This window comes from Littorina saxatilis, linkage group LG1 (assembly GCF_037325665.1).
Source record: "Littorina saxatilis isolate snail1 linkage group LG1, US_GU_Lsax_2.0, whole genome shotgun sequence".
NCBI lineage: Eukaryota > Metazoa > Mollusca > Gastropoda > Littorinimorpha > Littorinidae > Littorina > Littorina saxatilis.
This window is the reverse complement of record NC_090245.1, coordinates 11,907,149-11,930,154: the sequence shown is the minus strand read 5'-3', so window position 1 is coordinate 11,930,154 and position 23,006 is coordinate 11,907,149. Positions and strand designations below refer to the sequence as shown.

The window sequence follows — 23,006 nt, the reverse complement described above, 5'->3', positions numbered from 1 at the left end:
AGACTACTGATGATCTAAAGCTAAACCATAACAAAATAAAACAATTGACTGTTATTCAAGTCTTAAGAGTCAAAATGTTACTGTCCTTATGAACAAAACAATGGACTGTTATTGTGACACACCATGATATTCACACACGATGACAAAGAAAGCGCAAATGTCACACTCAGTTTGCCCGTGAGGGCTCATGCGAGTAAAGAGCTCTGTATTCTGGATTAGTAATGATCGAGTTTCGCCTGTATTTTTTTTAGAATACTTTAGCTAAATTCATAGGTTTTAGGGGAATTATCTGTGCAATTGCACCGTGAGCTAACAAGTAAAAATGATATTTAAACTGACAACAGGAACTTTATATGGGGTTCTACAAGCGGAGAGCTATACGTACAGTTTTGTAAAAACAATGCCTCAGTAAGATATGTTAACATTTTGGACAGGTTAATTTGAACATCAAGAGAAGATGTGCAGAGACAATCACTTGAAGTTTTAGAGATAGCTCTATGTTGACAGGTTCGAAAAGTGTGATCGGAACAGCGGGAAAAGATGTGCAGAAACAATCACTTGAAGTTTTAGAGATAGCTCTATGTTGACAGGTTCGAAAAGTGTGATCGGAACAGCGGGAAAAGATGTGCAGAAACAATCACTTGAAGTTTTAGAGATAGCTCTATGTTGACAGGTTCGAAAAGTGTAATCGGAACAGCGGGAAAAGATGTGCAGAAACAATCAACTGAATCTTCAGAAAGATCATTTTGTTGACATTTTAGACAGGTGGAGTTCAAACAGCGACAACATATGTGCGGAAACAATTGATTACAGTTGAATTTGGAACGCTAGGTTCTGGCAATACGTTTACTCAGGCTGTGATATAGTGTTGACAAACCGAGCAAAACGAGACCCAAAGATGGCAGCGGAGGAAACTATACGGAAGAAACCCTTTACAAAACAGCCCAGTAGTTTCTTCTCTGTGGATAAAACTGTGTTTCTGGTAAGTCGGATTATACTGTGATCAGCAAACTTTTTTCTTTTTTGCTTGTGGTATACCTGCATTCTATGAGACTTTTTCTTGTTCTTTATGTTTCGTGTTATATCAAGTTTATTTCAGTGTATTTAAGTTCATTGTTAACGTCGCTACTGATACTTGTCCGACAGAAAAACGGGCGGATAAACGGACAACCACACACAGTGTGTACAAATTAAAGGTTTTGGTTGATCTTTAGAAGAAAAACAAGTCGCGTAAGGCGAAAATACAACATTTAGTCAAGTAGCTGTCGAACTCACAGAATGAAACTGAACGCAATGCAACGCAGCAAGACCGTATACTCGTAGCATCGTCAGTCCACCGCTCACGGCAAAGGCAGTGAAATTGACAAGAAGAGCGGGGGAGTAGTTGCGCTGAGAAGGATAGCCGCTCTTCTGTACCTCTCTTTGTTTTAACTTTCTGAGCGTGTTTTTAATCCAAACATATCATATCTATATGTTTTTGGAATCAGGAGCCGACAAGGAATAAGTTGAAAGTGATTTTGAATTGATTTCGAAAATTTAATTTTGATAATAATTTTTATATATTTAATTTTCAGAGCTTGTTTTTAATCCAAATCTAACATATTTATATGTTTTTGGAATCAGCAAATGATGGAGAATAAGATGAACGTAAATTTGGATCGTTTTATAAAACAAATATTTTTTTTACAATTTTCAGATTTTTAATGACCAAAGTCATTAATTAATTTTTAAGCCACCAAGCTGAAATGCAATACCGAAGTCCGGGCTTTGTCGAAGATTACTTGACCAAAATTTCAACCAATTTGGTTGAAAAATGAGGGCGTGACAGTGCCGCCTCAACTTTCACGAAAAGCCGAATATGACGTCATCAAGGACATTTATCAAAAAAATGAAATAAACGTATGGGGATTTCATACCCAGGAACTCTCATGTCAAATTTCATAAAGATCGGTCCAGTAGTTTAGTCTGAATCGCTCTACACACACACACAGACAGACAGACAGACACACACACACACACACACACGCACGCACATACACCACGACCCTCGTCTCGATTCCCCCCTCTACGTTAAAACATTTAGTCAAAACTTGACTAAATGTAAAAATGACACCATAGTTCTCTCTCCCCTACCCCCCTTTCTCTTTCTCTCTAATACACACACGGACGCACGCACGCACGTACGCACGTACGCATCTATACACACATGCATACAAACGCACACACATACACACACGCACACACACACACGCACGCACGCACACACACACATGACACACACACACACACACACACACACACACAAACACACAGATGGCTGAGTAAAATGGAATAGGGGCAAATAAAAATAAACAAAAAAGTACGATAAGTATGCGCTTAAAAGTTCCTCACAGTTTGCAAGAGCAAATTGCAGGTTGTCGTCCCACACCTGCACCGACAGCAGAAAACAAATGATACAGTTGGATCTTCAATCACTCTCGCCGCATGCTTTGTTCAGGAAGGTTTGTGTTATTAATACCTGCCTGGCCACCGTAACGACACAATAATTCCCCTTCGCGCCGCTTGCCGTATCGATGCGGATCAGCGAAATTGGTTTCTGATCACTGTTGTCGAAAATGAGGAGATTATACCCGGAATGAGAGAGAGAGAGAGAGAGACTCGAGAGAGAGAGAGAGAGAGAGAGAGAGAGAGAGAGAGAGAGAGAGGGGAGAGAGAGAGAGAGAGATGGGGGGAGGTATGTGTTTGGTTGGTTCTGAGACTAGAGTGCACGCTGTGTACAGAGTCTGGTTTGGTTAGATGCAAGAGAGAGAGAGAGAGAGAGAGAGAGAGAGAGAGAGAGAGAGAGAGAGAGAGAGAGAGAGAGAGAAGGGGTCTATTTCAAATGTGTGTGTGTGTGTGTGTGGTGTGTGGTGTGTGTGTTGACGTGCTTCCTACTGTATATCTCATCACTTTAAGGGCTTCCCTTGTGTAGCCTATGCCTAGACGATTCGACGCCGCGAGAAAATGACAGCTTTGACAGAGGGGAAGGGAAGTAACCACACAATGCATGACCCCACAACACAGCGAGAGTAGGTGTTGCGTTTGACCATTTTAACTTGTGTATATCTGTGGTGTTTTGCGTTGTTATGGAGCTGAACTGTGGTATTCTTCCTTGCCCTCTATTGAAAGCGAACTATGCAATGCAACTGTGTTCGAGGTAAGACCAGACGCCGTTATCAGTGGCCTGTCTCCATTCAATTATTTAGCCTGGAGCGGATCATGTCCAGACGCGACTGATACGCTGTTCAATTCTCGATCTCCTCCCTTCGTCCCGACCGCCTTATCAACAAATTAACCCCCTTTATCTCCCGCATATTCGCCCTACCTCCCTCACACCCCACGCACACCTCACACTCATACACATATGCATCGCTCAAACACACACACACACACAAACACACACGCACATACACACACACACACACACACACACGCACGCACGCACGTACGTCAGCAAAGCCTTATCTCCAAATTAGCCTCCCTTTATTTCGCGCACTTCTCCCCCTCCCCCTCACACACACACACACTCAAGCATTTGAATAAAATCGCAGCTTACAACGCCACTGATACTGATTGCAAGATCACCGGACGAAAGGAGACAATGTCTGCGTGATCACATAAAACAGTCATTTAGCTGAAGTCGTCCTTATTTTGGGTGCAAAAACTAGCGTTCCGTTTCAAATTGGTTGTGTGTTTTGTTCATTAGTTTGCATGTTAATTCCGCGCCTATGCGTCCAGACTGATTTTGCGTTGTGATTTTAATGACTCTAAAATCAATCGCCCTCTGTGAACATTGATCAGGGTGATTACCCAGTCCTGCGACTGTAAGCAAAATGCCAGATGAAAGCAACTATTTTCATGTCGAAGTTATGTTTTGCAAGCGATTTGAATGTTTATAAAATTGATCTCCCCATTCGAGCACTAGCACGATGTTGAACAAGCTCTGTGATTATCAAAAATATCGGCTGAAAGAGTCTGTTTTTGAGTGTGATTTACCTTCTGCGGTGCGATACTTTTGTCTAAAAAAAAAAGAGACTATGTTCGGGGGGAAAAACTCGGTCCTATTTGTATGGGTTGAAAAAGAGATGATTTCCCTTGTTTCCATAGAAACAGTGAGGTAAGCTCACAATGTCACGTGTAGCTTGCCTCAGTGTTTCCATGAAAAAGCAAGGTAAAACAAGGAAAAGCAACTCTTCCACAAACCACAAAACCCCGACAGAATTAATTCCGGAATTCGCCTATTGATCCGCCTCTCCTATCACCAGTTGCCCAATGCTGTTCGTGGTTATCAACAACATCAGATGAAAGAGTGGGTTTTCATGTCTTATTTATCTTTCGCAGTGCGAATTTGATGTTCTGCTCCGATCGCTAGAACGATAATTAACTCTTTCTGGGACTATTAACCGCATCGTCTGAAAGAGTTTATTTTACCTTCAATTTCATGTTCTATGGTGTGATTTGAACGTTTGTAAAATTCATCCCCCCTCTCTGGTCACCAACACGATTGTAAACTATCAAAAGCATCGACTGAATGAGTTTATGTTGACGTCTGTTTCATGTTTTATGGTGTGATTTTAATGTTTGTAAAATTCATTCCCCCTCTCTGGTCACCAACACGATTGTAAACTATCAAAAGCATCGACTGAATGAATTTATGTTGACGTCTGTTTCATGTTTCATGGTGTGATTTTAATGTTTGTAAAATTCATCCCCCCTCTCTGGTCACCAACACGATTGTAAACTATCAAAAGCATCGACTGAATGAGTTTATGTTGACGTCTGTTTCATGTTTTATGGTGTGATTTTAATGTTTGTAAAATTCATCCCCCCTCTCTGGTCACCAACACGATTGTAAACTATCAAAAGCATCGACTGAAAGAGTCTATTTTGCTGTGTGTTTCATGTTCTGTGGTGTGATTTTAATGTTTGTAAAATTCAACCCCCCTCTCTGGTCACCAACACGATTGTAAACTATCAAAAGCATCGACTGAAAGAGTTTATTTTACCGTCTATTTCATGTTCTATGGTGTGATTTAGATTTTTTTTTTAAATTCAACCCCCCTCTCTGATCACCCAACACGATTGTAAACCAGTTCTGTGACTGTTGAACAACCATTCCATGGCTGCAGAAGTCTATTTTGGTGTCTACTTCGACCAAGCCTGCTAGGAAACGAGATTCCTTCCTGTTCTTTATCTCTTCAAGCTCGTTCTCTTCGCGGGAGATCGATTCAGAGAACAATACAAATCAACTGATCGATTCAGAGAACACTACAAATCAACTTGAGACTGTACTGACAAGCCTTTGGTCTTGTTTACGCTAGTGAAGACGCAATTTCTTTCCTCGACAACGAATGAATTCACTCTGTTTGCACGAAATCACTGTCACAGACTTGCCAGTGTAGCGGATATTTGTCAGATATAATTACACCAAATCCGTACAGCCCCAACGTCAACATTAAACAACAGCATGTCTCATTGAAGTCACTTGATTTACTGGTTCAAAAGATATAAACAGTTGCATTAAGATCGACATGATCCTTTTGTATGTTGGTTTTAATGCAAAAGTCTAAAAGAAATCTCTGAGTAAAGTGGATGGGGTTGATATGGTTTTGTTTGCTTAACGCCCAGCCGACCACGAAGGGCCATATCAGGGCGGTGCTGCTTTGACATATAACGTGCGCCACACACAAGACAGAAGTCGCAGCACAGGCTTCATGTCTCACCCAGTCACATTATTCTGACACCGGACCAACCAGTCCTAGCACTAACCCCATAATGCCAGACGCCAGGCGGAGCAGCCACTAGATTGCCAATTTTAAAATCTTAGGTATGACCCGGCCGGGGTTCGAACCCACGACCTCCTGATCACGGGGCGGACGCCTTACCACTAGGCCAACCGTGCCGGTGTCGATATGGTTAGATTCATGGGCTTTAACTGTCGTATAATCACATTACCGTGTCCCCTGGATTGTGCTTTAATTAAACGGTTAACATGTTGTCGTGTCTTGTTGTAAAAGAATGTCAGCGGAAAAACGCGTTTTGTCCTAAGTTCACAGCGAAAGTCTCAGAGCTTGAAAACATGAATACACGCATGTTTCAACTAGGTTTTGAAGTATATGTTTTGATTTCACAACACTGCCTCATCAAGCAGGCAGCATTAGTAGAGATGTTATCCACGATGATAAATAAGCAAGTTTGGTTTAATTTCGAGTCCTTGAAATCAGAAGTTAGGAGTTTAAATCTTTCAATGTTTCTCAACTTTTAGGACACACAAAATCCTACCTTCCACCGCATGAGACCTGGCCTTTGGAAAGCAGGCTATTAAAGACGTGTATATGTTTAACAATTACCCTACCTTCTCGCTGGAACATTTGGTTGAATGGTTGTTTCTTGGTCGCCAAGACACGCGCCATAATAAGAAAAGCGACTGCTCTATATATCTTTTCCATTACAAGACAAATTATAAGGCCTAAGGGTAGGATTGTCACTTTTATTTGTCATTACCATTGACTGTGTGTTTTTATGGGGAGTTAGAGTTAGTCGACGCAGGCCTAGAAGTGCTGGGTGTAAGGGCTGGAGTGTCTGTTCGGGGCAGAGAGGCAAATTAGCTCCTTTGGTCTGTTACCGAAACTGCAGTATACAACGATATACTGGCCATGACGCCATTTTGGAGGTAAAAACAGTGTTAACTATCCAATGAAAAAAACCTGAACATTGTAATCAGGGCCTTGGTACTCGTAAGATTCTTGCCCCCTCCAACCCGACCCCCCCCCCCCCCACACACACACACACACACACATTCCTTCTCTCCCTTCCCCTCTACCTACTTATTCCAACGTTTTGTTCTTGGAGTAAAAACGCAAGCGTCACCGTTTCTGACTCTCTTTTTTCTTTTTTCTTTTTTCCCCTTCACACATAATTATTGTGCTAGTGGAATAGTCGTCTCACTACAAGCACAGCTCCCTATTTCTGTATACTTTGAAAAAGAAGACGTCGGTCTTCTGATCCGCTGAAGGCGTTTTTGTAATTTTATTTCACAACAGAGCCAACCTGGTAACTTCGGTTCAACATCCAAGCTTTTGTAGGTGGTAAGAATTGCACGTATGTACCTGGCTTTGCGTACAAGATGCACAACGCAACAAAAAAAAGAGTAAAGAAATAAATACTAACAGTGTTGGGGAATCAATCAATCAGTCAATCAATCAATCAATCAATCAATCAATCAATCAATCAATCAATCAATATGAGGCTTATATCGCGCGTATTGCGTGGGTACAGTTCTAAGCGCAGGGATTTAAAAAAAAAAAATTATGCAATTTATATCTCGCTCATATTCAAGGCGCAGGGATTTATTTTTGCCGTGTGAGATGGAATTTTTGTTTTACACAATGCATCACGCATTCACATCGGCCAGCAGATCGCAGCCATTTCGGCGCATATCCTACTTTTCACGGCCTATTATTCCAAGTCACACGGGTAGTTTGGTGGACATTTTTATCTATGCCTATACAATTTTGCCAGGAAAGACCCTTTTGTCAATCGTGGGATCTTTAACGTGCACACCCCAATGTAGAATAACTCTGTCGGGTTTCTATGGGTTGTTGAAGAGTGAATACACTTTCCCACGTGACATCATTGGCCAGTCACTAGCGAGGGGTGTGTCTGAAACACGTGGACAAGGAGCACGTGTTGAAAGTTTGCCTCAACAAAAGCAAGAGTATTAACTCTTTCATAACCCTTACAAACAAGACAGATTTCCGGATTTCATCTTTTCCCCATTGTTATAATACCAACGGATCGTTCTTTTCATCCAAAGAGACTTTTAACAAAAACGTGAGGTTGAAAAGCATGCAAAACTGAACTGTTAAGAGTCTGTTGCTACTGCAAGTTCTTTTGAACGCATTACGTTCTGCGATTTATTGGATATATAACCGCATGCGTTAAAACTTCACTAAGTTTATTTAATGAGATTTCGCTCGTCACAAGGGGTCTCTGTTGTCACCTGAGCTTCGTGGATCATTATCATAAATTTGCATGTCGGGGAAGCTATGAGAAGCCTGTGTTGTTTGTTTGTTTGTTTGTTTGTTTGTTTACTTTTGACATTGTGTGTGTCTGGTGCTTTTCTTTCTGTCTGCACCTGCATTGCACGCTAGACCCCAAACCTCTATTTTCTTCCATGGAAAATTGCTACTCACTTTTTTAATTTTCTCCGTAGAGAAACATATTTTTCTTGATGGATGTATGTTATCAGTCACCAGTTCCTGTTTCTTTCAATGGATAGAGCCTTCTGAATAAGGAGATTTTTCTCTTACTTTTTGTACCTGCTTATATTGAAGAGGTATATGAATAAATTGCCAGAACAGTTCTATATAAACCGTCGTACCCAAAATATTGAGAAAGCGAAGGGGAAAAAATGCAGGAATAAAAGTGGGATTAACAGACAACAGCTGAACAGTATGGCCGTCAGAGTGATGTTGATATGATATTCAACGTATCGATTGATTTTGATGGCAAGCCTGTTCTTAAGCGAGTGTCACACAGACCTGTTTTCAGTTCACACCTGCACAGTCACTCGATCTACATGTCCCGCTAGCACTGTTTCACGGTTAACCACGGGTTCAGCCTATACTGCTGCTAGTTCGCCTTTCAGAAGTCTGTCAATATTGTCACCTGCGACCAAGTGCAAGTCACTACGGTGAGGGATAAGCCCCCGTGGCCAAAGGAGGGTTCCTGAACACACAGGCGCGTGACATTCTATAGGAGCAGAGTATATCTGCGCAGTTTCAGCGGCACAGACGACGCACTGCCTATTATTGATGCTGCGATAGGGATTATGACGAGTACTTGGCCTGTTTTCCTTTCACGCAACGTGTTGCGGGCTGGGATAATCTGCAGTGCGTCGTCGGTCCTGCTGAAGTTACAAAGGTGAGCGCCAGGCCATACTTCTCTTCTACTTCTTCTTCGTTCATGGGCTGAAACTCCCACGGTCACTCATGTTTTCGCACGAGTGGGTTTTTACGTGCATGACCGTCTGATCCACAAGGCCCGTCTACACGCTATACACATTCCGGCTCTGCAGGGATTTTGCTGGAAACTAATGTTTCCTCCTCCCATGTTGATTACAGTGATATAGCAGTTACCGATATACCTGATTGTGCATAGTTTTAAGCATGTGAACCGAGGAAAGAAACAAACTAGCATCGGTCTCGAATAGCAATATCAGCTGAAGAGACGATACAAAATAATAACCAACCAACCAACCAACCAACCAACCAACCAACCAACCAACCTCCCGGGAGAAAAAGTGTTACTCGGACGTGAAAAGACTCAGTTCTACAGATTTAAAAAAAAAAAAGAAATGTAAAAAGGATATAGTTTCAGGTGCCTGTGAAATGACTTTTCCCCCTGTCCTGTGTGGTGGCGGCGGGTAGACACAGTACCCAGAAACAGCTATGTTGCTGTCCTGTTTTTTGTAGATAATTATAAGCGGTTAAGCGGAGGCCTGACAAGGGAGGGGCGACTTTCTCCACACACTCCTACCCCTCACTCCGCCCTCCTCCCCCCCTCACTTTCCCCATGCTTTATTGCTGGGGTAGGGTTGTCATGGGGTCTATACAGACCTATTAGCGTTACAGAGCTATGCCTAGACTGGCTGACTGACCGTCTTGGACTGGGAGGGAAAATAGTTCCACAGATCGAATTCCTCCCTCGCTGGTTCTCAGTGCCAGTTTTACTGGAACCTCCGTTTATCTACCTACCCGTTCTAAAAAAGAGTGGAGTTTTCAGTGCCAGTTCAAGGAGGGTGTTTCTCTTTGGACTTGAGTCCGTTGCAGAGATTATGTGGATGAGGTTTTACTGTTAAGTGGTTGTTGTTTGCGGGAGTGTTGGTGTTGATTTTCAAGTGGTTGTGATGTGCGCGGGTGTTCTGTGACTTGTGATCCGGTGTTGAAAAGTGACACGTCATGGCGGCGATTACGAACACCAAGGCGGGCCGAGACACTCAGCTGGTACTTACTTAACGTTGCTTAATCACCTTCGTTGTAATATATGGGCGTACTCTTGACTTAGCTTCGTGGAAGTGACACCACACACTGAAAGAAGAGTGTGAACATTCGATGTAGCAGTGAACCTCGCACGGGGCTAAATCGGGATATTGCCAATTGTTTTATATTAAAAAAAAAGACCAAAAAGCACTGTACTCACGTTAAAATGACGAACAGGGAACAAATAACGGCGACGTTTCGACCTATGGGTCTTCTGTTCGACATTTTAACGTGAGTAAGCCTACAGTGCTTTTTGGTCTTTTTGTTGTTCGCCGCTCTCACGTGCAGTCGCCAATTTTTATATATATATATATATTTTTACACCCCCGGTATAGGGGTGTGTATAGGTTTCGGTCGATGTGTTTGTTTGTTTGTTTGTGTTCGCATATAGATCTCAAGAATGAACGGACCGATCGTCACCAAACTTGGTGAACAGGTTCTATACATTCCTGAGACGGTCCTTACAAAAATTGGGACCAGTCAAACACACGGTTAGGGAGTTATTGGTGGATTAAGATTCTACAAGGACTTATAGAGGGACATGTTAATGGTCAAAGGGAAATAACCACACTTGTTAGCAGTGCCTGCTCAGTTGGTGGCAGTGAGAATGCTAAGGACGGGGGTGTTTTTCCTACCTCGGAGGAATTTCTTGTTGTTGTTCGCTCTCACGTGCAGTCGCCAATTTATATATATATATATTTTTGTTTTTGTTTTGTATAGTTTTGTTTTCAGTCGATAGGTCTGTCTGCCTGCTTGCTTTTATGTCTTCCTCTGTGTCTGTTTGTCTGTCCCCTTTCTCTGTCTTCCTCTCTTCTTTTTCATTGTTAACTGCCATTTCTTTTAGCTTTTAAAAACAATTAATGAATATTCTTCAAGCTCAAGAATATTTCTCTTATCAATCTCCGGTCAAAACATCTCGTTCGATAATGCTTTGACTACCCCAACACCTTTACCATCACCCCCTCCCCCACCCTGCCCGGCTTCCCTTCACCCAGGTTCAACAGATTCCTACAAGCAAAACAAACGTCAGACAAAATAATGAGAAAAAAACAACAACCGACCAGCCAACCAACCTACTAATCCGCCAACCAAAAAACCAATCCATCAGCCAACGACCCTACCAGAAAAACCAACCTGGTCATTTACACGGCAACACTCAATGTATAAACTCTCACGTCCTCATGCCAGCTTCTTTTTAATCTTCTTGTTTTTAAAAAAAAATTTTACTCTCAGGCATTTAGATAAGCTTTTATTTGTTTGTTTTTTTAGATAATTATAGGCATTACGGCATTTTGAGCATCTTTAGGCGTTTAGATTATTCATATTTGTTTGGTTTTTAGATAATTGTAGACATTAAGGCATTTAGATCATCTTTAGGCGTTTAGATAATTAATATTTGTTTGGTTTTTAGATAATTGTAGACATTTAGGCATTTAGATCATCTTTAGGCATTTAGATAATTAATATCTGTTCGGATTTGTTTTCAGCAAAAGCTGAAGGAGGAGAAGGAGGCGAAGAGGGCTCAGCTGGATGAGCGCCACAACTATATCCTGCAGACTGTGGCCGACAGTCTGGGCCTCGAGCACTCCGAGGTGGAGGATGCCATCCTGGAAGGGTCACAGGTAGGATGTCCTGATGTGTATGACGGTGTGAATGTGTGTGTGTGTGTGTGTGTGTGTATGTGTGTGTGTATGTGTGTATGTGTATGTGTGTGTGTGTGTGTTGTATGTGTGTGTGTGTGTGTGTGTGTGTGTGTGTGTGTGTGTGTGTGTGTGTCTGTCTGTCTGTCTGTCAGTCAGTCTGTCTGTCTGTCTGTCCGCCCTTCCGTCCGTCTGTCTGGCTGGCTCTGTCTGTCGGCTCGTACGTAAAAGATAAGCCCGTCGGCTTGTTGCTATGGCCGTTAAAGTTGGTTTTCATAACTCATATATATGACACACCTTGATAAGATATCATTGCATTACCCCATTCCAGAGTCCCTCTGTGTTTGATTTGCTGTCCTCTGAAGTGCCTCTTGATAATATTGATGGGTCACAGCGGATCAGCAACCTGTCCATAATAGATTAATAGTACGCGTGAGGACGTTAAATAGAATTAGTCAGTTTGAGGGGTTTTGAACATTGAATAAAATGCAGAGTCATGGAAAGATCTATTGACGAAGCGAATTTTTTTTCTAATTTCTTGATTTTCATGGGCATTGTTATCCAGCCGAGAAGAGAAAATTCTGGAAGACCAACATATGTATAGATTCATGAGAAAAAGGAGTTAATTGCACAGCTGTTCCTTTTGAATTTTCTTGCTGGAATATCTTTATCATCGTTCATTCCTCACGTTCTTTTGGAAGACAAATATATAAGCTTCCTTAAAAATTAGGTTAGCACTTGCAAAGATAACGAATAGATTTAATATCTTTATTATATTAATGTGCAACATGTTCTCCGCGATCAAGTACCACTGGCCATCTTAATCATTTCGGAAAGTTCTTGCTCTTCTGCTCATGGTGCCAGTTTTCTGTTCTTCCAAAACTTTTGAGTGATCTCATCCTTATATTTTACCAGTTGAAAAGAAATGTGTGGTTATTTCAGTTCTTGAAGGAGCAAGCCTGGCACTTCTTAAAGCTATACAAAGCCTTTGTGAGACCACTGGTGGAATATGCAAATGTGGTGTGGAGCACATTCCTCAAGAGACAGTCTCAGACAATTGAGAAGGTGCAGCGTCGAGCAACTAAAATTCTAAAGGAGTGCCGTGATAAGTCTTACGCGGACAGACTCAAATACTTAGACCTCCACTCTCTGAAGGGAAGGAGGACAAGGGGTGACCTAATACAAACATATAGAATTATAAATGGGGTGGATGATATTGACATGCACAAAATATTCACATTCAAGCAGACAGACAACACCAGAAACAGCCAGGGAAAAATCTTTGTTCAACACTGTAAGACTAACAAGCGCAAGTGTTCGTTTTCTCATAGAGTTGCTAACAATTGGAATGCACTACCCGCTAACATAAAATTCGCACCCACAGTAGACGCCTTCATAAACTTCTTGGACAATTCTCCAAAATTTCTTAACCTTTTTTACGACTTTGATTGAAAGCATTGAAAGAATAGGGATTTAGGCATGCAAAGTATCTGACAAAGAAGGGGCACCAATAAGGCCTCGCGGCCTTCGGCTAACAAATATAGCCGCCCTTACATACTACTACTACTACTACTACTACTACTACTACTTCATTGGTCTTGGCCTGATTTTTAATAAATTTCCACACACATTTTTAAATGCAGGATCTGGTCCAACATTTTGGTTTAAACAAGATTTTATTCCGAAAATACAGGGTGGCAGGTATAGTATGATACTTTGCGTTTTACTCTTTACACTCCTAGTCGGTTTGTACCAGTGTAATCAATTCTCCGGGTTTTATTTTTCAGATTGAAACCATGAACAAGTTCCTTGGGGTGAACGGAGTCAACAGACTGCTTTTCTACTACCAGGAACCGGAGGAGAGGGAACCAGGTAAGTTGTACAGTCTGATGTTGAGAAATACACCCATTATAATAATAATACGAGAATTTATAACGCACACATAATTATGTCACCACACGGCGACTCAAGGCGCACTCATACACAATCTTTCGCATTACATGTGGTTCCCCTTATTTCCTGTTTGAGTACTTTGTGTCACGACATGCACAGATGTCTTATCCAGTACAAGAGCGTTGACGTTCCCTTCGTTCTTCTGGTGGTTTTTTTAGTCACCACCATCACCCCACCATATCCACTGGTACTTGACACCGGGTGGGTGGGGGTTGGGGTAGGGTGTCAACTCTCCTGTCTTATAATGCTACAGTGGAACCTGTCTATAGCGACCACCCGTTTTTGACAGGTGGTTGCTGTAATGTCTTGGGGTTGTTATGCGGACAAAACCAACAGACACAAGAAGGGTGAGGTGCAACGGTTTATTCGGTGACCACATGGCAGGCTCTCTGTACGGAAGTATCAGTGCGCATGACTGATCCAAACATTGAACCCCGATAGTACATAGGTACCGTAGATACAATAAACTGGTCAAAGGGAGACATCAGCATGCTAGTCATTATAGTTGCTATGGAAAGGTGAATTATATAGGAGAAATCTGCGATTTATCAGTGGTCGTTGTGGGCAGGTGGTCGCTTTTGAGAGGTGGTCACTGAGGCAGTTTCGACTGTATAATCTGCAGTAACATACAAAAACCACTCCAACTCCAGCTTGCCATCTTCTTCTTCTTCTTCTTCTTTGTTCATGGGCTTAGACTCCCGAGTTCACTCAAATGTTTTTAGCACGATTGGATTTTTACGTGTATGCCCGTTTTTACCCGACCATTCAGGCAGCATACGCCGATTTCGGGGGAGGCATGCTGGGTATTTTCGTGTTTCTATAACCCACCGAACTCTGACATGGATTACAGGATCTTTTCCGTGCGCACTTGGTCTTGTGCTTGCGTGTACAGTGCCTGAGCCCGTATCACCTACAAGCAGGCATTTGGTTTATAAAGCAACGTGATTTCTTTTGTATATATACAAATGTCTGTCGTATTCATGGTGAAGCTCTGCTTCATTTCATACAGATTATCCATCTGTCACCAAAGAATACATGTACACCCTACGTACGATGTGTCAGGAAACACCTCCGCGTGGAGGGGTTTTGCGGCCAGCGCAGCAAAGATAATGAGAGAAAATGTTTTCGGCTCGCGCGGCAGCAAGCACTATGTCTCTGTGTAAATGAGTGGAAATGTACGAGTTACAGAGGCAGCTCTTTCTTTGGGAGTTAATTGATCAAACGTCTTTGAAGCGGCGAGAAAGCTTTATGTTCGTTTTGGAAAGTCAGGAAAGCATTTTCTTGATCGCATTATCATTTGGCACGTAGAGTTTGGGATTTTAAAAAGAAACTATTCTTTTGATCCGTTTGCAAGACGAGAAAAAACTAGGAGAGATTGAAACTATACTGCACCGCATTGAACTGTGAAACAACAACGGAATGAAATGCGCTATTGAAATTATTGTGCCGGGTATACTGCTCTTTGAATTGAAGCTTCCATTACACTAACTTCTTCTTCTTCTTCTTCGTTCATGGGCTTAGACTCCCACGTTCACTCATGTTTTTAGCACAAGTGGATTTTTACGTGTATGACCGTTTTTACCCCGCCATTCAGGCAGCCATACCCGATTTCGGGGGAATTTACACTAACCATTATGGTGCAATCAATCGATCCAGGTTAAAGCGATGTTTCGCCCTATCAGTATCGTTTCAAGCACTATGTGCAACGGAGAAAAAGCCTCACACCTTCAATACGTTAATATTGATTGATTTTCCCATTTTCCCACACATGTTAAAAGCATAGTTGTGTTTGCAGACAGTTTACGTATGAATGTGGGATATCTGAAAGAATGTTTTGGGTATAGCCATGGGAGTTAATCTTACCACAATGCACGGTATTGATTTCCATCATTTCTATACGCAAAACGAGGATATGATTTAAGGTCAGTGGATGTTTATGACCAAATCCCCCGGTAACTACTGTTGGCGTTCAAGAATGCAGTGTTGCAATAGTGTTTCTTTCTTTCGTTCTTTCTCTCTTTCTTTTTCTTTCCGTTCTCCTTACAGCATTAAGAAATTGAACAAAAGATGCTTAACCCTTTCTTTCACTTGGAACCTCTCCCCTATAGACATTCGGACTGGCACATATTGGCACAGACACACGTACACACACACACAGACCGCCAGATATACAGACAGACACAAAGAGACGCAGACAGATTAACACACATGCAAACACACACTTACACACACACACACACACACACACACACACACACACACACACACACACACGCACACACACACACACACACACACACACACACACACACACACACACACAATGATAAAGCTAAGACATACCCACATTTTCCCATTGGTGTGTATATTTTCAGTTACTCAGGCACTTGAGAGTACGGACGTAGGCCTACGACGTAGAAGTTTTAGTATGACATTTTTTCTCATCGTTTGTTTTAAATAATTGCATGCATCACGGTGTATGGATGGTTGTTTAACAAACCGGGGGTTGAGGCAGAAAACGTGTTCGTTTAAACAGTGGTTTTGCTCTTTGCGGGTTTATATTGGTTGCTTTGCTGTGTATTGCTTCGGTTGTATGGCATGCTATGTTGAACTTTTTGGTGGTGTGGCAGCTTTAACAAGCAAAGGAAATAATGTGTTGATTGTCCTTTTGCAGTGGTACAAGCTGCTGTAGTCGGTTTGTAGCATTTACTTGTGTGACTAAAGTGCACAGTTTTGTACATACAGGGTGGTGCCATTAGTAATGCATATCGGAAGACGTGAACTTAGAGCGGTACATTTGGATCGCCTTAAACAAAAGTCGATAGAAAATAGTTTACTTGCCTCTGGCTTTTGGACTTTTTGTATTTAGTTCTGTGGCCTTTGCTCCTTATAACTGACCTAGTGAAATTTTGTGACGCTCCGTCGTTTAGTTCCGACGAAGCGAAGTTTCGCACGACGCTCCAAATTTCTGTCTGTAGTTTGTCGACCTCGAGTATGCATCACTTTTGTCACCCATCTGTACGTGGATTAAAATAATCAATAGTTTAAGAGGTGGGAATAAGAGGAGGGGATGTGGCGTACAACGGGAGGGAAGGAGAGGGGAAGGGGGGGGGGAGAGGAAGGGGGTGGGAGAGAAGTTCAACGTTATTTTCCGAGGTACTACGAAGCGTGCAAGATCGCGGTGCCTTTCTTGAGCCGGGTACCGTACCTAATAGTGTTTGTTAGATAATCATCGGAGCGTGCTTTCACGCAACAGATCACCTCATGATCAGCTTATTTATTCACCAGCGCTTCCTAGCAACGACATGGATTGCTAATAATACCTCATCACTTATTTACCATGCCAGCATTATCTGTACCTTCGGTAGTCTTGGTTGGCTTCGCAAAAACCGGATGTTATGTAGGAACTGATGACAATACCTCCTCCGTCGCGTTCTTATCTCTCCCCACGGTCGTTCCAGCCATTCTCCCGGGCAACAATGGGCACGTTGTTTTGGAAGCTAATGGGTTTAGAGCTACCTTCAATCCCTTGTAAGCGATCACGACACCGTATCTGTCCAGGCTTTTCAATAGGATACAAGAAAATTGGTTGATTAAAATCAACATGGCCGAAGCAATGTTTTCCTAAAAGAAGCGGTATTGTACGGGCACATGTTGCATCCCTCCACTGGGAAACATACCACAATTCATTAGTCTGGTTGCTTCCTGTTCAGAGTGGCTGAATCGATTTCGTGGATCGATATATAGGTTTCAATTACCAAATGAATTCAGCAGAACATTTCCACTCTACACAGAAAACATGCAGTCAGGCTGTATCAGTCTTTAGGATGTGAGTTTGCCGGTGAGCGTGTTGATTCCGTGTGGCCTTGCTGCTTTTTTGATAGCTTAGTTGAAGTTTTATGTACATGAGATCTTGTGGACTTGTTTGCAAATAGTGCACTGAATCATATTACATTTCTGTGTGAATTTGTGTGTGTGTGTGTGCCGTGTGGGGGTGTGCGTGCGTAACTGCGTGCGTGCGTGCATGTGTGTCAGGTTGTCTGTCTGTCGGTTAAAGGCACAGTAAGCCTTCCGTTAACCATCACATATTCTGTCAGGCTTTTACACACAGTACAAACACCCTTTCATTTAAACACTCACCGCTTGAGAACATCCTAGGTGCCCACCGTAAAGAGCGAGCAAATTTCAAAGAATTTATTTTTGCGTGGTTTATCTTACCCCTGAGCCATCGTGAACCCGTGTGATCCAGTTTCCCCTTTTCATAATGCAGTCGTCAGTTTGTAATTTGAATGCGGATCGCTGTGAGCTTATCTGCAATAGCATGTTATTATGTACCTCTGACTATGCACGAAACAAACGGATGAGGTTCACAAGAACTCTAGCGATGGCCTTTGACTGTTCAGAGGAACTGGCGATGTTAACAAACCGTCGTCTGCTACGAGAACCACGACCCTGCTTCCGGGCTTTTCTTTTTTCAAACTTTCAAAACTTCGAATTGTACTGATCTTGTATTGATGAAAAAAGAATTCTTTTATGATGTAAGAATGTCTGTGTAACAAGCTGTCAATTTATTATTTAGATTTTAAAAGTTAGGTCTTGCGCCAAAACGCACCACGGTCCGATTGTGTGAGGAGACAATCCGCGAAATTAATTCTTTGAACATTGCTCGCTCTTTACGTAGGGCACCTAGGATGGTCCCGTTCGGTGAGCGTTCAATTGGAAGGGTGTTTGTACTGTGTGTAAAAGCCTGACAGTATCCGTTTACAGGAGGCTTACTGTGCCTGTAATCGGTGTTTTTGCTTTGATAAACATATATGTGTGGGTGTTGATGTGTGTGGATATGCGCCTGTATGTACACACTCTGGACTAATAAAATAACTTATTGAAGGTTTTACGATGCTCATATTTCATGAAATGCGAGGCAGCTACTCAACTTGTTTTTTTCACATTAACGATCGAACCACTGCAAGTTTGTTGGGTGTGCACTCTTATAAATCTACTGCGTGATTCGCATTGTTCTCTCACGTTACCACAGCCATTTATAATTGAAGCAGGAGTAAAAGAAAAAGATAAGGTGTTTCATTACTGCATTTTACATTAAACATTCTTGATTGGCTTTGGTCATTATTCAAGCGCTTGCGAACAAATCATTTGTGATGATTTGTTTATAACGAATACGATTAATTTTCAGCACAAAACTGAGAAAAAATATAAAATGCAATGAATGAAATGTTACGATCAATCATGTGATTTACTTTAAGTCAATTTATCTTTTTTCCTCTCCATATTCCTTCTTAACGAACAAATTTTAGTCTTTGTTCCGTTCATACGGTATAGTCACACGAAACCCACAACGAGGTGAAGCCAGAGTAAAAATACCGAAGTCAGATGACATTGGAAAGTATCCGGCCCAAATAATTATGCAACTGAACCAGTCTCCTACCACCCAAGAGCGTTGAATACATGCACAAGCAACCTCTCTCATGTTCTCTTATTCATATTTTTAAATCATTTCATTTACATTCTCTTTTGTGAGGAACCATTGGAAGCATAAAAACATCGTAACATTCAAGCTATGACAATTAGACCAAATCCGAGAAAATGGTCTGCAAGGGAAACAACCATCTTGCTGCAATTCAAGTACAATATACAGCGGTTGTTTCCCGTATCAGAGTACTGATTTTAGTCATCCCAAAGCGCGTACCTGTCATCGATACGTATTGTGGCAGTCAATGGGATATATTAATATTGTGTGTCTTACGAGCACTCAATATTTCGGTTTTTAAGATTTCCTTTTTTGTACACATTATTTGTTCAATCATTTGCAATTGAGCATAGGTTTGCCTTGTTTACATATTTTTTCTCTCTCAAATTTGCAGGGGAGGAAATATTTACTTTTTTCACATATTTTTTCTATACTTTACAGTTGAGCATAGATTTAATTTTTTTCACATATTTTGTTCTGTAATTTACAGTGGAGCATAGATTAACTTGTTTCACACAATTTGTTCTCTCCTTTGCAGTGGAGCATAGACCTGGCCCTCCACAGCCCAAGTACTCACGCAGCACCAAGCCCAAGGTGTTCCTGGGTGACGGTAAAGACACGCCGCTCAACGGACCGTGTCTGGTCTTCACCCGCATGCCCTCGGGCGCCAACCAGAGCGTCACTGAAGCCACCATGACCAAGGTACTCTTTAGTCATTTTGTCATTTGCAAGGCATGGCAAGGCAAGGCAAAGTTTATTTCAAAAAATCCCTTGGGTTACATGAACTTGAAAAAAAGATTGCAATAAAAACAACAAATAAGGTATGTAAAAACGGGACACGACACTTCGTCATTAATAACCAGGAATAACTCAAACAGGATGGATAAGTAACTATTTATAATCACAAAAATGTTAACAAGACAGGTTTTTAATAAAAGTATGCTCTGTTAGTTTTTTCTGAGTCAGGTATAATTACAACGTTGGGAAGCTGTAGTCTGAAGTAGTGTATATATGGTCTGCATGTCTATTTGTCTCTCTACCATTTTAGCGAAATTGTTCTTGCTTTCCGCTATACAATATTCTTGCCAGAGACAAAGGGTTAAGTCAGTAGCAGCGTTTTAGTTATGTGTGTGCAGTCTTAGCTTGTTATAGACTTAGACATAGAAAAGTAAAAACTTTATAATTTCAAATGAGAAATTGATGTTTTAGTTGATAAAATCGTTTTTCGTCGTAAAACCTTGCGCTCCGTTTCATCTAGCTGTTGTGTGTCAATCAGGAGGTGAACTTCACCATCCTGGACTCCTCCGCCCAAGCGTCCAACGGCCGCGGGCTGCTGTCTGCAGTGGAGGGCATCCTGTCCAGCGTCTACATCCCGGCCCTCAGGCAGCTGGAGAAGGGCTGGGAGCAGCTCTACACACAGGACGGACAGGGCATCCGCAACAGTTTCCTCAACTCACTAGACTCCTTTGTCACTGTGCTCGTTGGTGAGTGGCTTCTCTTTCCTCAACTCTCTGTGTTCGTTGGTGAGTGGCTTCTCTTTCCTCAACTCTCTGTGTTCGTTGGTGAGTGGCTTCTCTTTCCTCAACTCTCTGTGTTCGTTGGTGAGTGGCTTCTCTTTCCTCAACTCTCTGTGTTCGTTGGTGAGTGGCTTCTCTTTCCTCAACTCTCTGTGTTCGTTGGTGAGTGGCTTCTCTTTCCTCAACTCTTTGTGTTCGTTGGTGAGTGGCTTCTCTTTCCTCAACTCTCTGTGTTCGTTGGTGAGTGGCTTCTCTTTCCTCAACTCTCTGTGTTCGTTGGTGAGTGGCTTCTCTTTCCTCAACTCTCTGTGTTCGTTGGTGAATGGCTTCTCTTTCCTCAACTCTTTGTGCTCGTAGGTTATTTGTTTTTCTTTTCTCAACTCTCTGTGCTCGTTGGTGAGTGGCTTGTCTTTCCTCAACTATCTCGACTCCTTTGTCACTGTGCTCGTTGATGAGTGGCTTATCTTTCCCCAACTATCTCGACTCCTTTGTCAGTGTACTCGTTGGTGACTGGCTGCTCTTTCCTGAACTCTCTAGACTCTTTTTTCATTGTGTTTGTTGGTAAACAGTTTCCATTTTCTCTCCAGGGCGTATCCCACGATACGATTTTTAACATTTTGAAAGAGATTAGGATTTTTAACAACCTTTAATTGCTGGAGGTGGATGCTTTTAGCAACATCTCCGCAATAGCTTTCCTCCAAGTCAACAATGCTTCCATTCATGGCCATGCTTTATACAGTATATACATTATTTAAATATGCCTCCATCACCATGTTTCACACTCATCTCATCATTTTTTTTCATGTTCCCCATGGTGTTTCTTGAAATAAATTCGTTGCCTTGCCTTACTGTGCAGGAGCGCAAGAGAGCCTGGGCGACAAGGAGACCCTCAAACCGTGTGAGGGGTACGACCTGACCCGCGTGCACACTCCCCAGGACTTCCAGGCCGTGGCCAACAGCACCGAGTCCCTGGAGAAGATCGAGGACTGCATGCGGAGCTGGATCAAGCAGATCGAGCAGGTCAGGCACTTTTGTAGTTCCCATTTCTGCGTACATTTGATAGGGATAGACGATATTCGGAACGTCTAAGCTGACACAGGTACTGAGATTCATTATCGAAAAGCACGTTTCCCAATAGACGATATTCACAAATAACTCTATGGGTTGTGAATGTGTGGGTTTAGGGGTGAGAAAAGAGGGAGTCTTCTGTCGGGGTGGGGGTGTGAAAGGGTATGGAGTCTTCTAATGGGGGATCTTAAAAGGGGGGTAACCCGGGTTCCACGGTAATTGGATTTGACGAAGGAGAGTCGTATAAGCATTTGCTTTTCTTGTTCTTAATGGTTACTCAAACCATTGCTGAACAATATGGAAACGAAAATATCTGTGTTAACAGGTTCTGGCTGAGAGCGAGCAGATGCGGCGAGAAGCAGACGACATCGGTCCCCGCGCGGAGCTGGAGCACTGGAAGAAGCGAATGTCAAAGTTCAACTACCTGGTGGACCAGATCAAGGGCCAAGAGGTCAAGGCCGTCCTCGGAATCCTGCACGCTGCCAAGTCCAAGCTCATCAAGGTTTGATGTGCTCTTGTTTACATTTGGACTATTGGTATATCTACCCAGCGCATTTTGTTGAGATGAATTTCCACTTAGAAAGTTGATTTACACGAGAGGGCTGCATGTCTTTTCCCGGCCACTTTTTTAAACTTTTATATCACAGTGGTACCTGTAATGCGAGATACAAAAGCTAACAGGACATACCCTAATAACAGTTTCTGTCTGCCATAGTGTGACGCCCGCCCCCCCCCCAAAAAAAAAAGCGAACAAATCGCTTCCCTGAATAGCGTATTTTCTTTTCGTTGTTCGTCTTTTAACCTGAACAGCACATAGCTGCCATGAAAGGACACCTGCAGTGTAGGCAGGGACATGTGCCTTGAACACTTGTAAGCACCCTGATACGCTGCCTTTTTACACCCCCGGTATAGGGGTGTGTATAGGATTCGCTCGATGTGTTTGTTTGTTTGTTTGTTTGGGTGTGTGTTTGTGTTCGCATATAGATCTCAAGAATGAACGGACCGATCGTCACCAAACTTGGTGAACAGGTTCTATACATTCCTGAGACGGTCCTTACAAAAATTGGGACCAGTCAAACACACGGTTAGGGAGTTATTGGTGGATTAAGATTCTACAAGGACTTATAGAGGGACATGTTAATGGTCAAAGGGAAATAACCTTCTCAGTTGGTGGCAGTGAGAATGGTTATTTCCCTTTGACCAACGGGGGTGTTTTTCCTACCTCGGAGGAATTTCTTGTTTCTCATGTTTTACGAGCAAG

At 42.3% G+C, this 23,006-nt stretch overlaps 1 protein-coding gene across 4 annotated transcripts in view; it reads left to right on the top strand.

Moving 5' to 3' along the window:
* Positions 1-23,006, top strand: part of LOC138962038 (dynein axonemal heavy chain 5-like) — a 115,296-nt gene that overhangs the window by 17,968 nt on the left and 74,322 nt on the right. For 2 of the 4 annotated variants that reach the window (XM_070333735.1, XM_070333742.1), the window contains 6 exons: positions 11,570-11,704; positions 13,510-13,594; positions 19,699-19,862; positions 20,437-20,644; positions 21,534-21,697; positions 22,071-22,247. In XM_070333735.1, the coding sequence (XP_070189836.1) occupies positions 11,570-11,704; positions 13,510-13,594; positions 19,699-19,862; positions 20,437-20,644; positions 21,534-21,697; positions 22,071-22,247 (933 nt within the window). Of the gene's footprint in view, positions 1-560; positions 983-9,819; positions 10,047-11,569; positions 11,705-13,509; positions 13,595-19,698; positions 19,863-20,436; positions 20,645-21,533; positions 21,698-22,070; positions 22,248-23,006 lie in introns of those variants that run through there. The other 2 variants (XM_070333751.1, XM_070333759.1) reach the window with 2 other exon arrangements.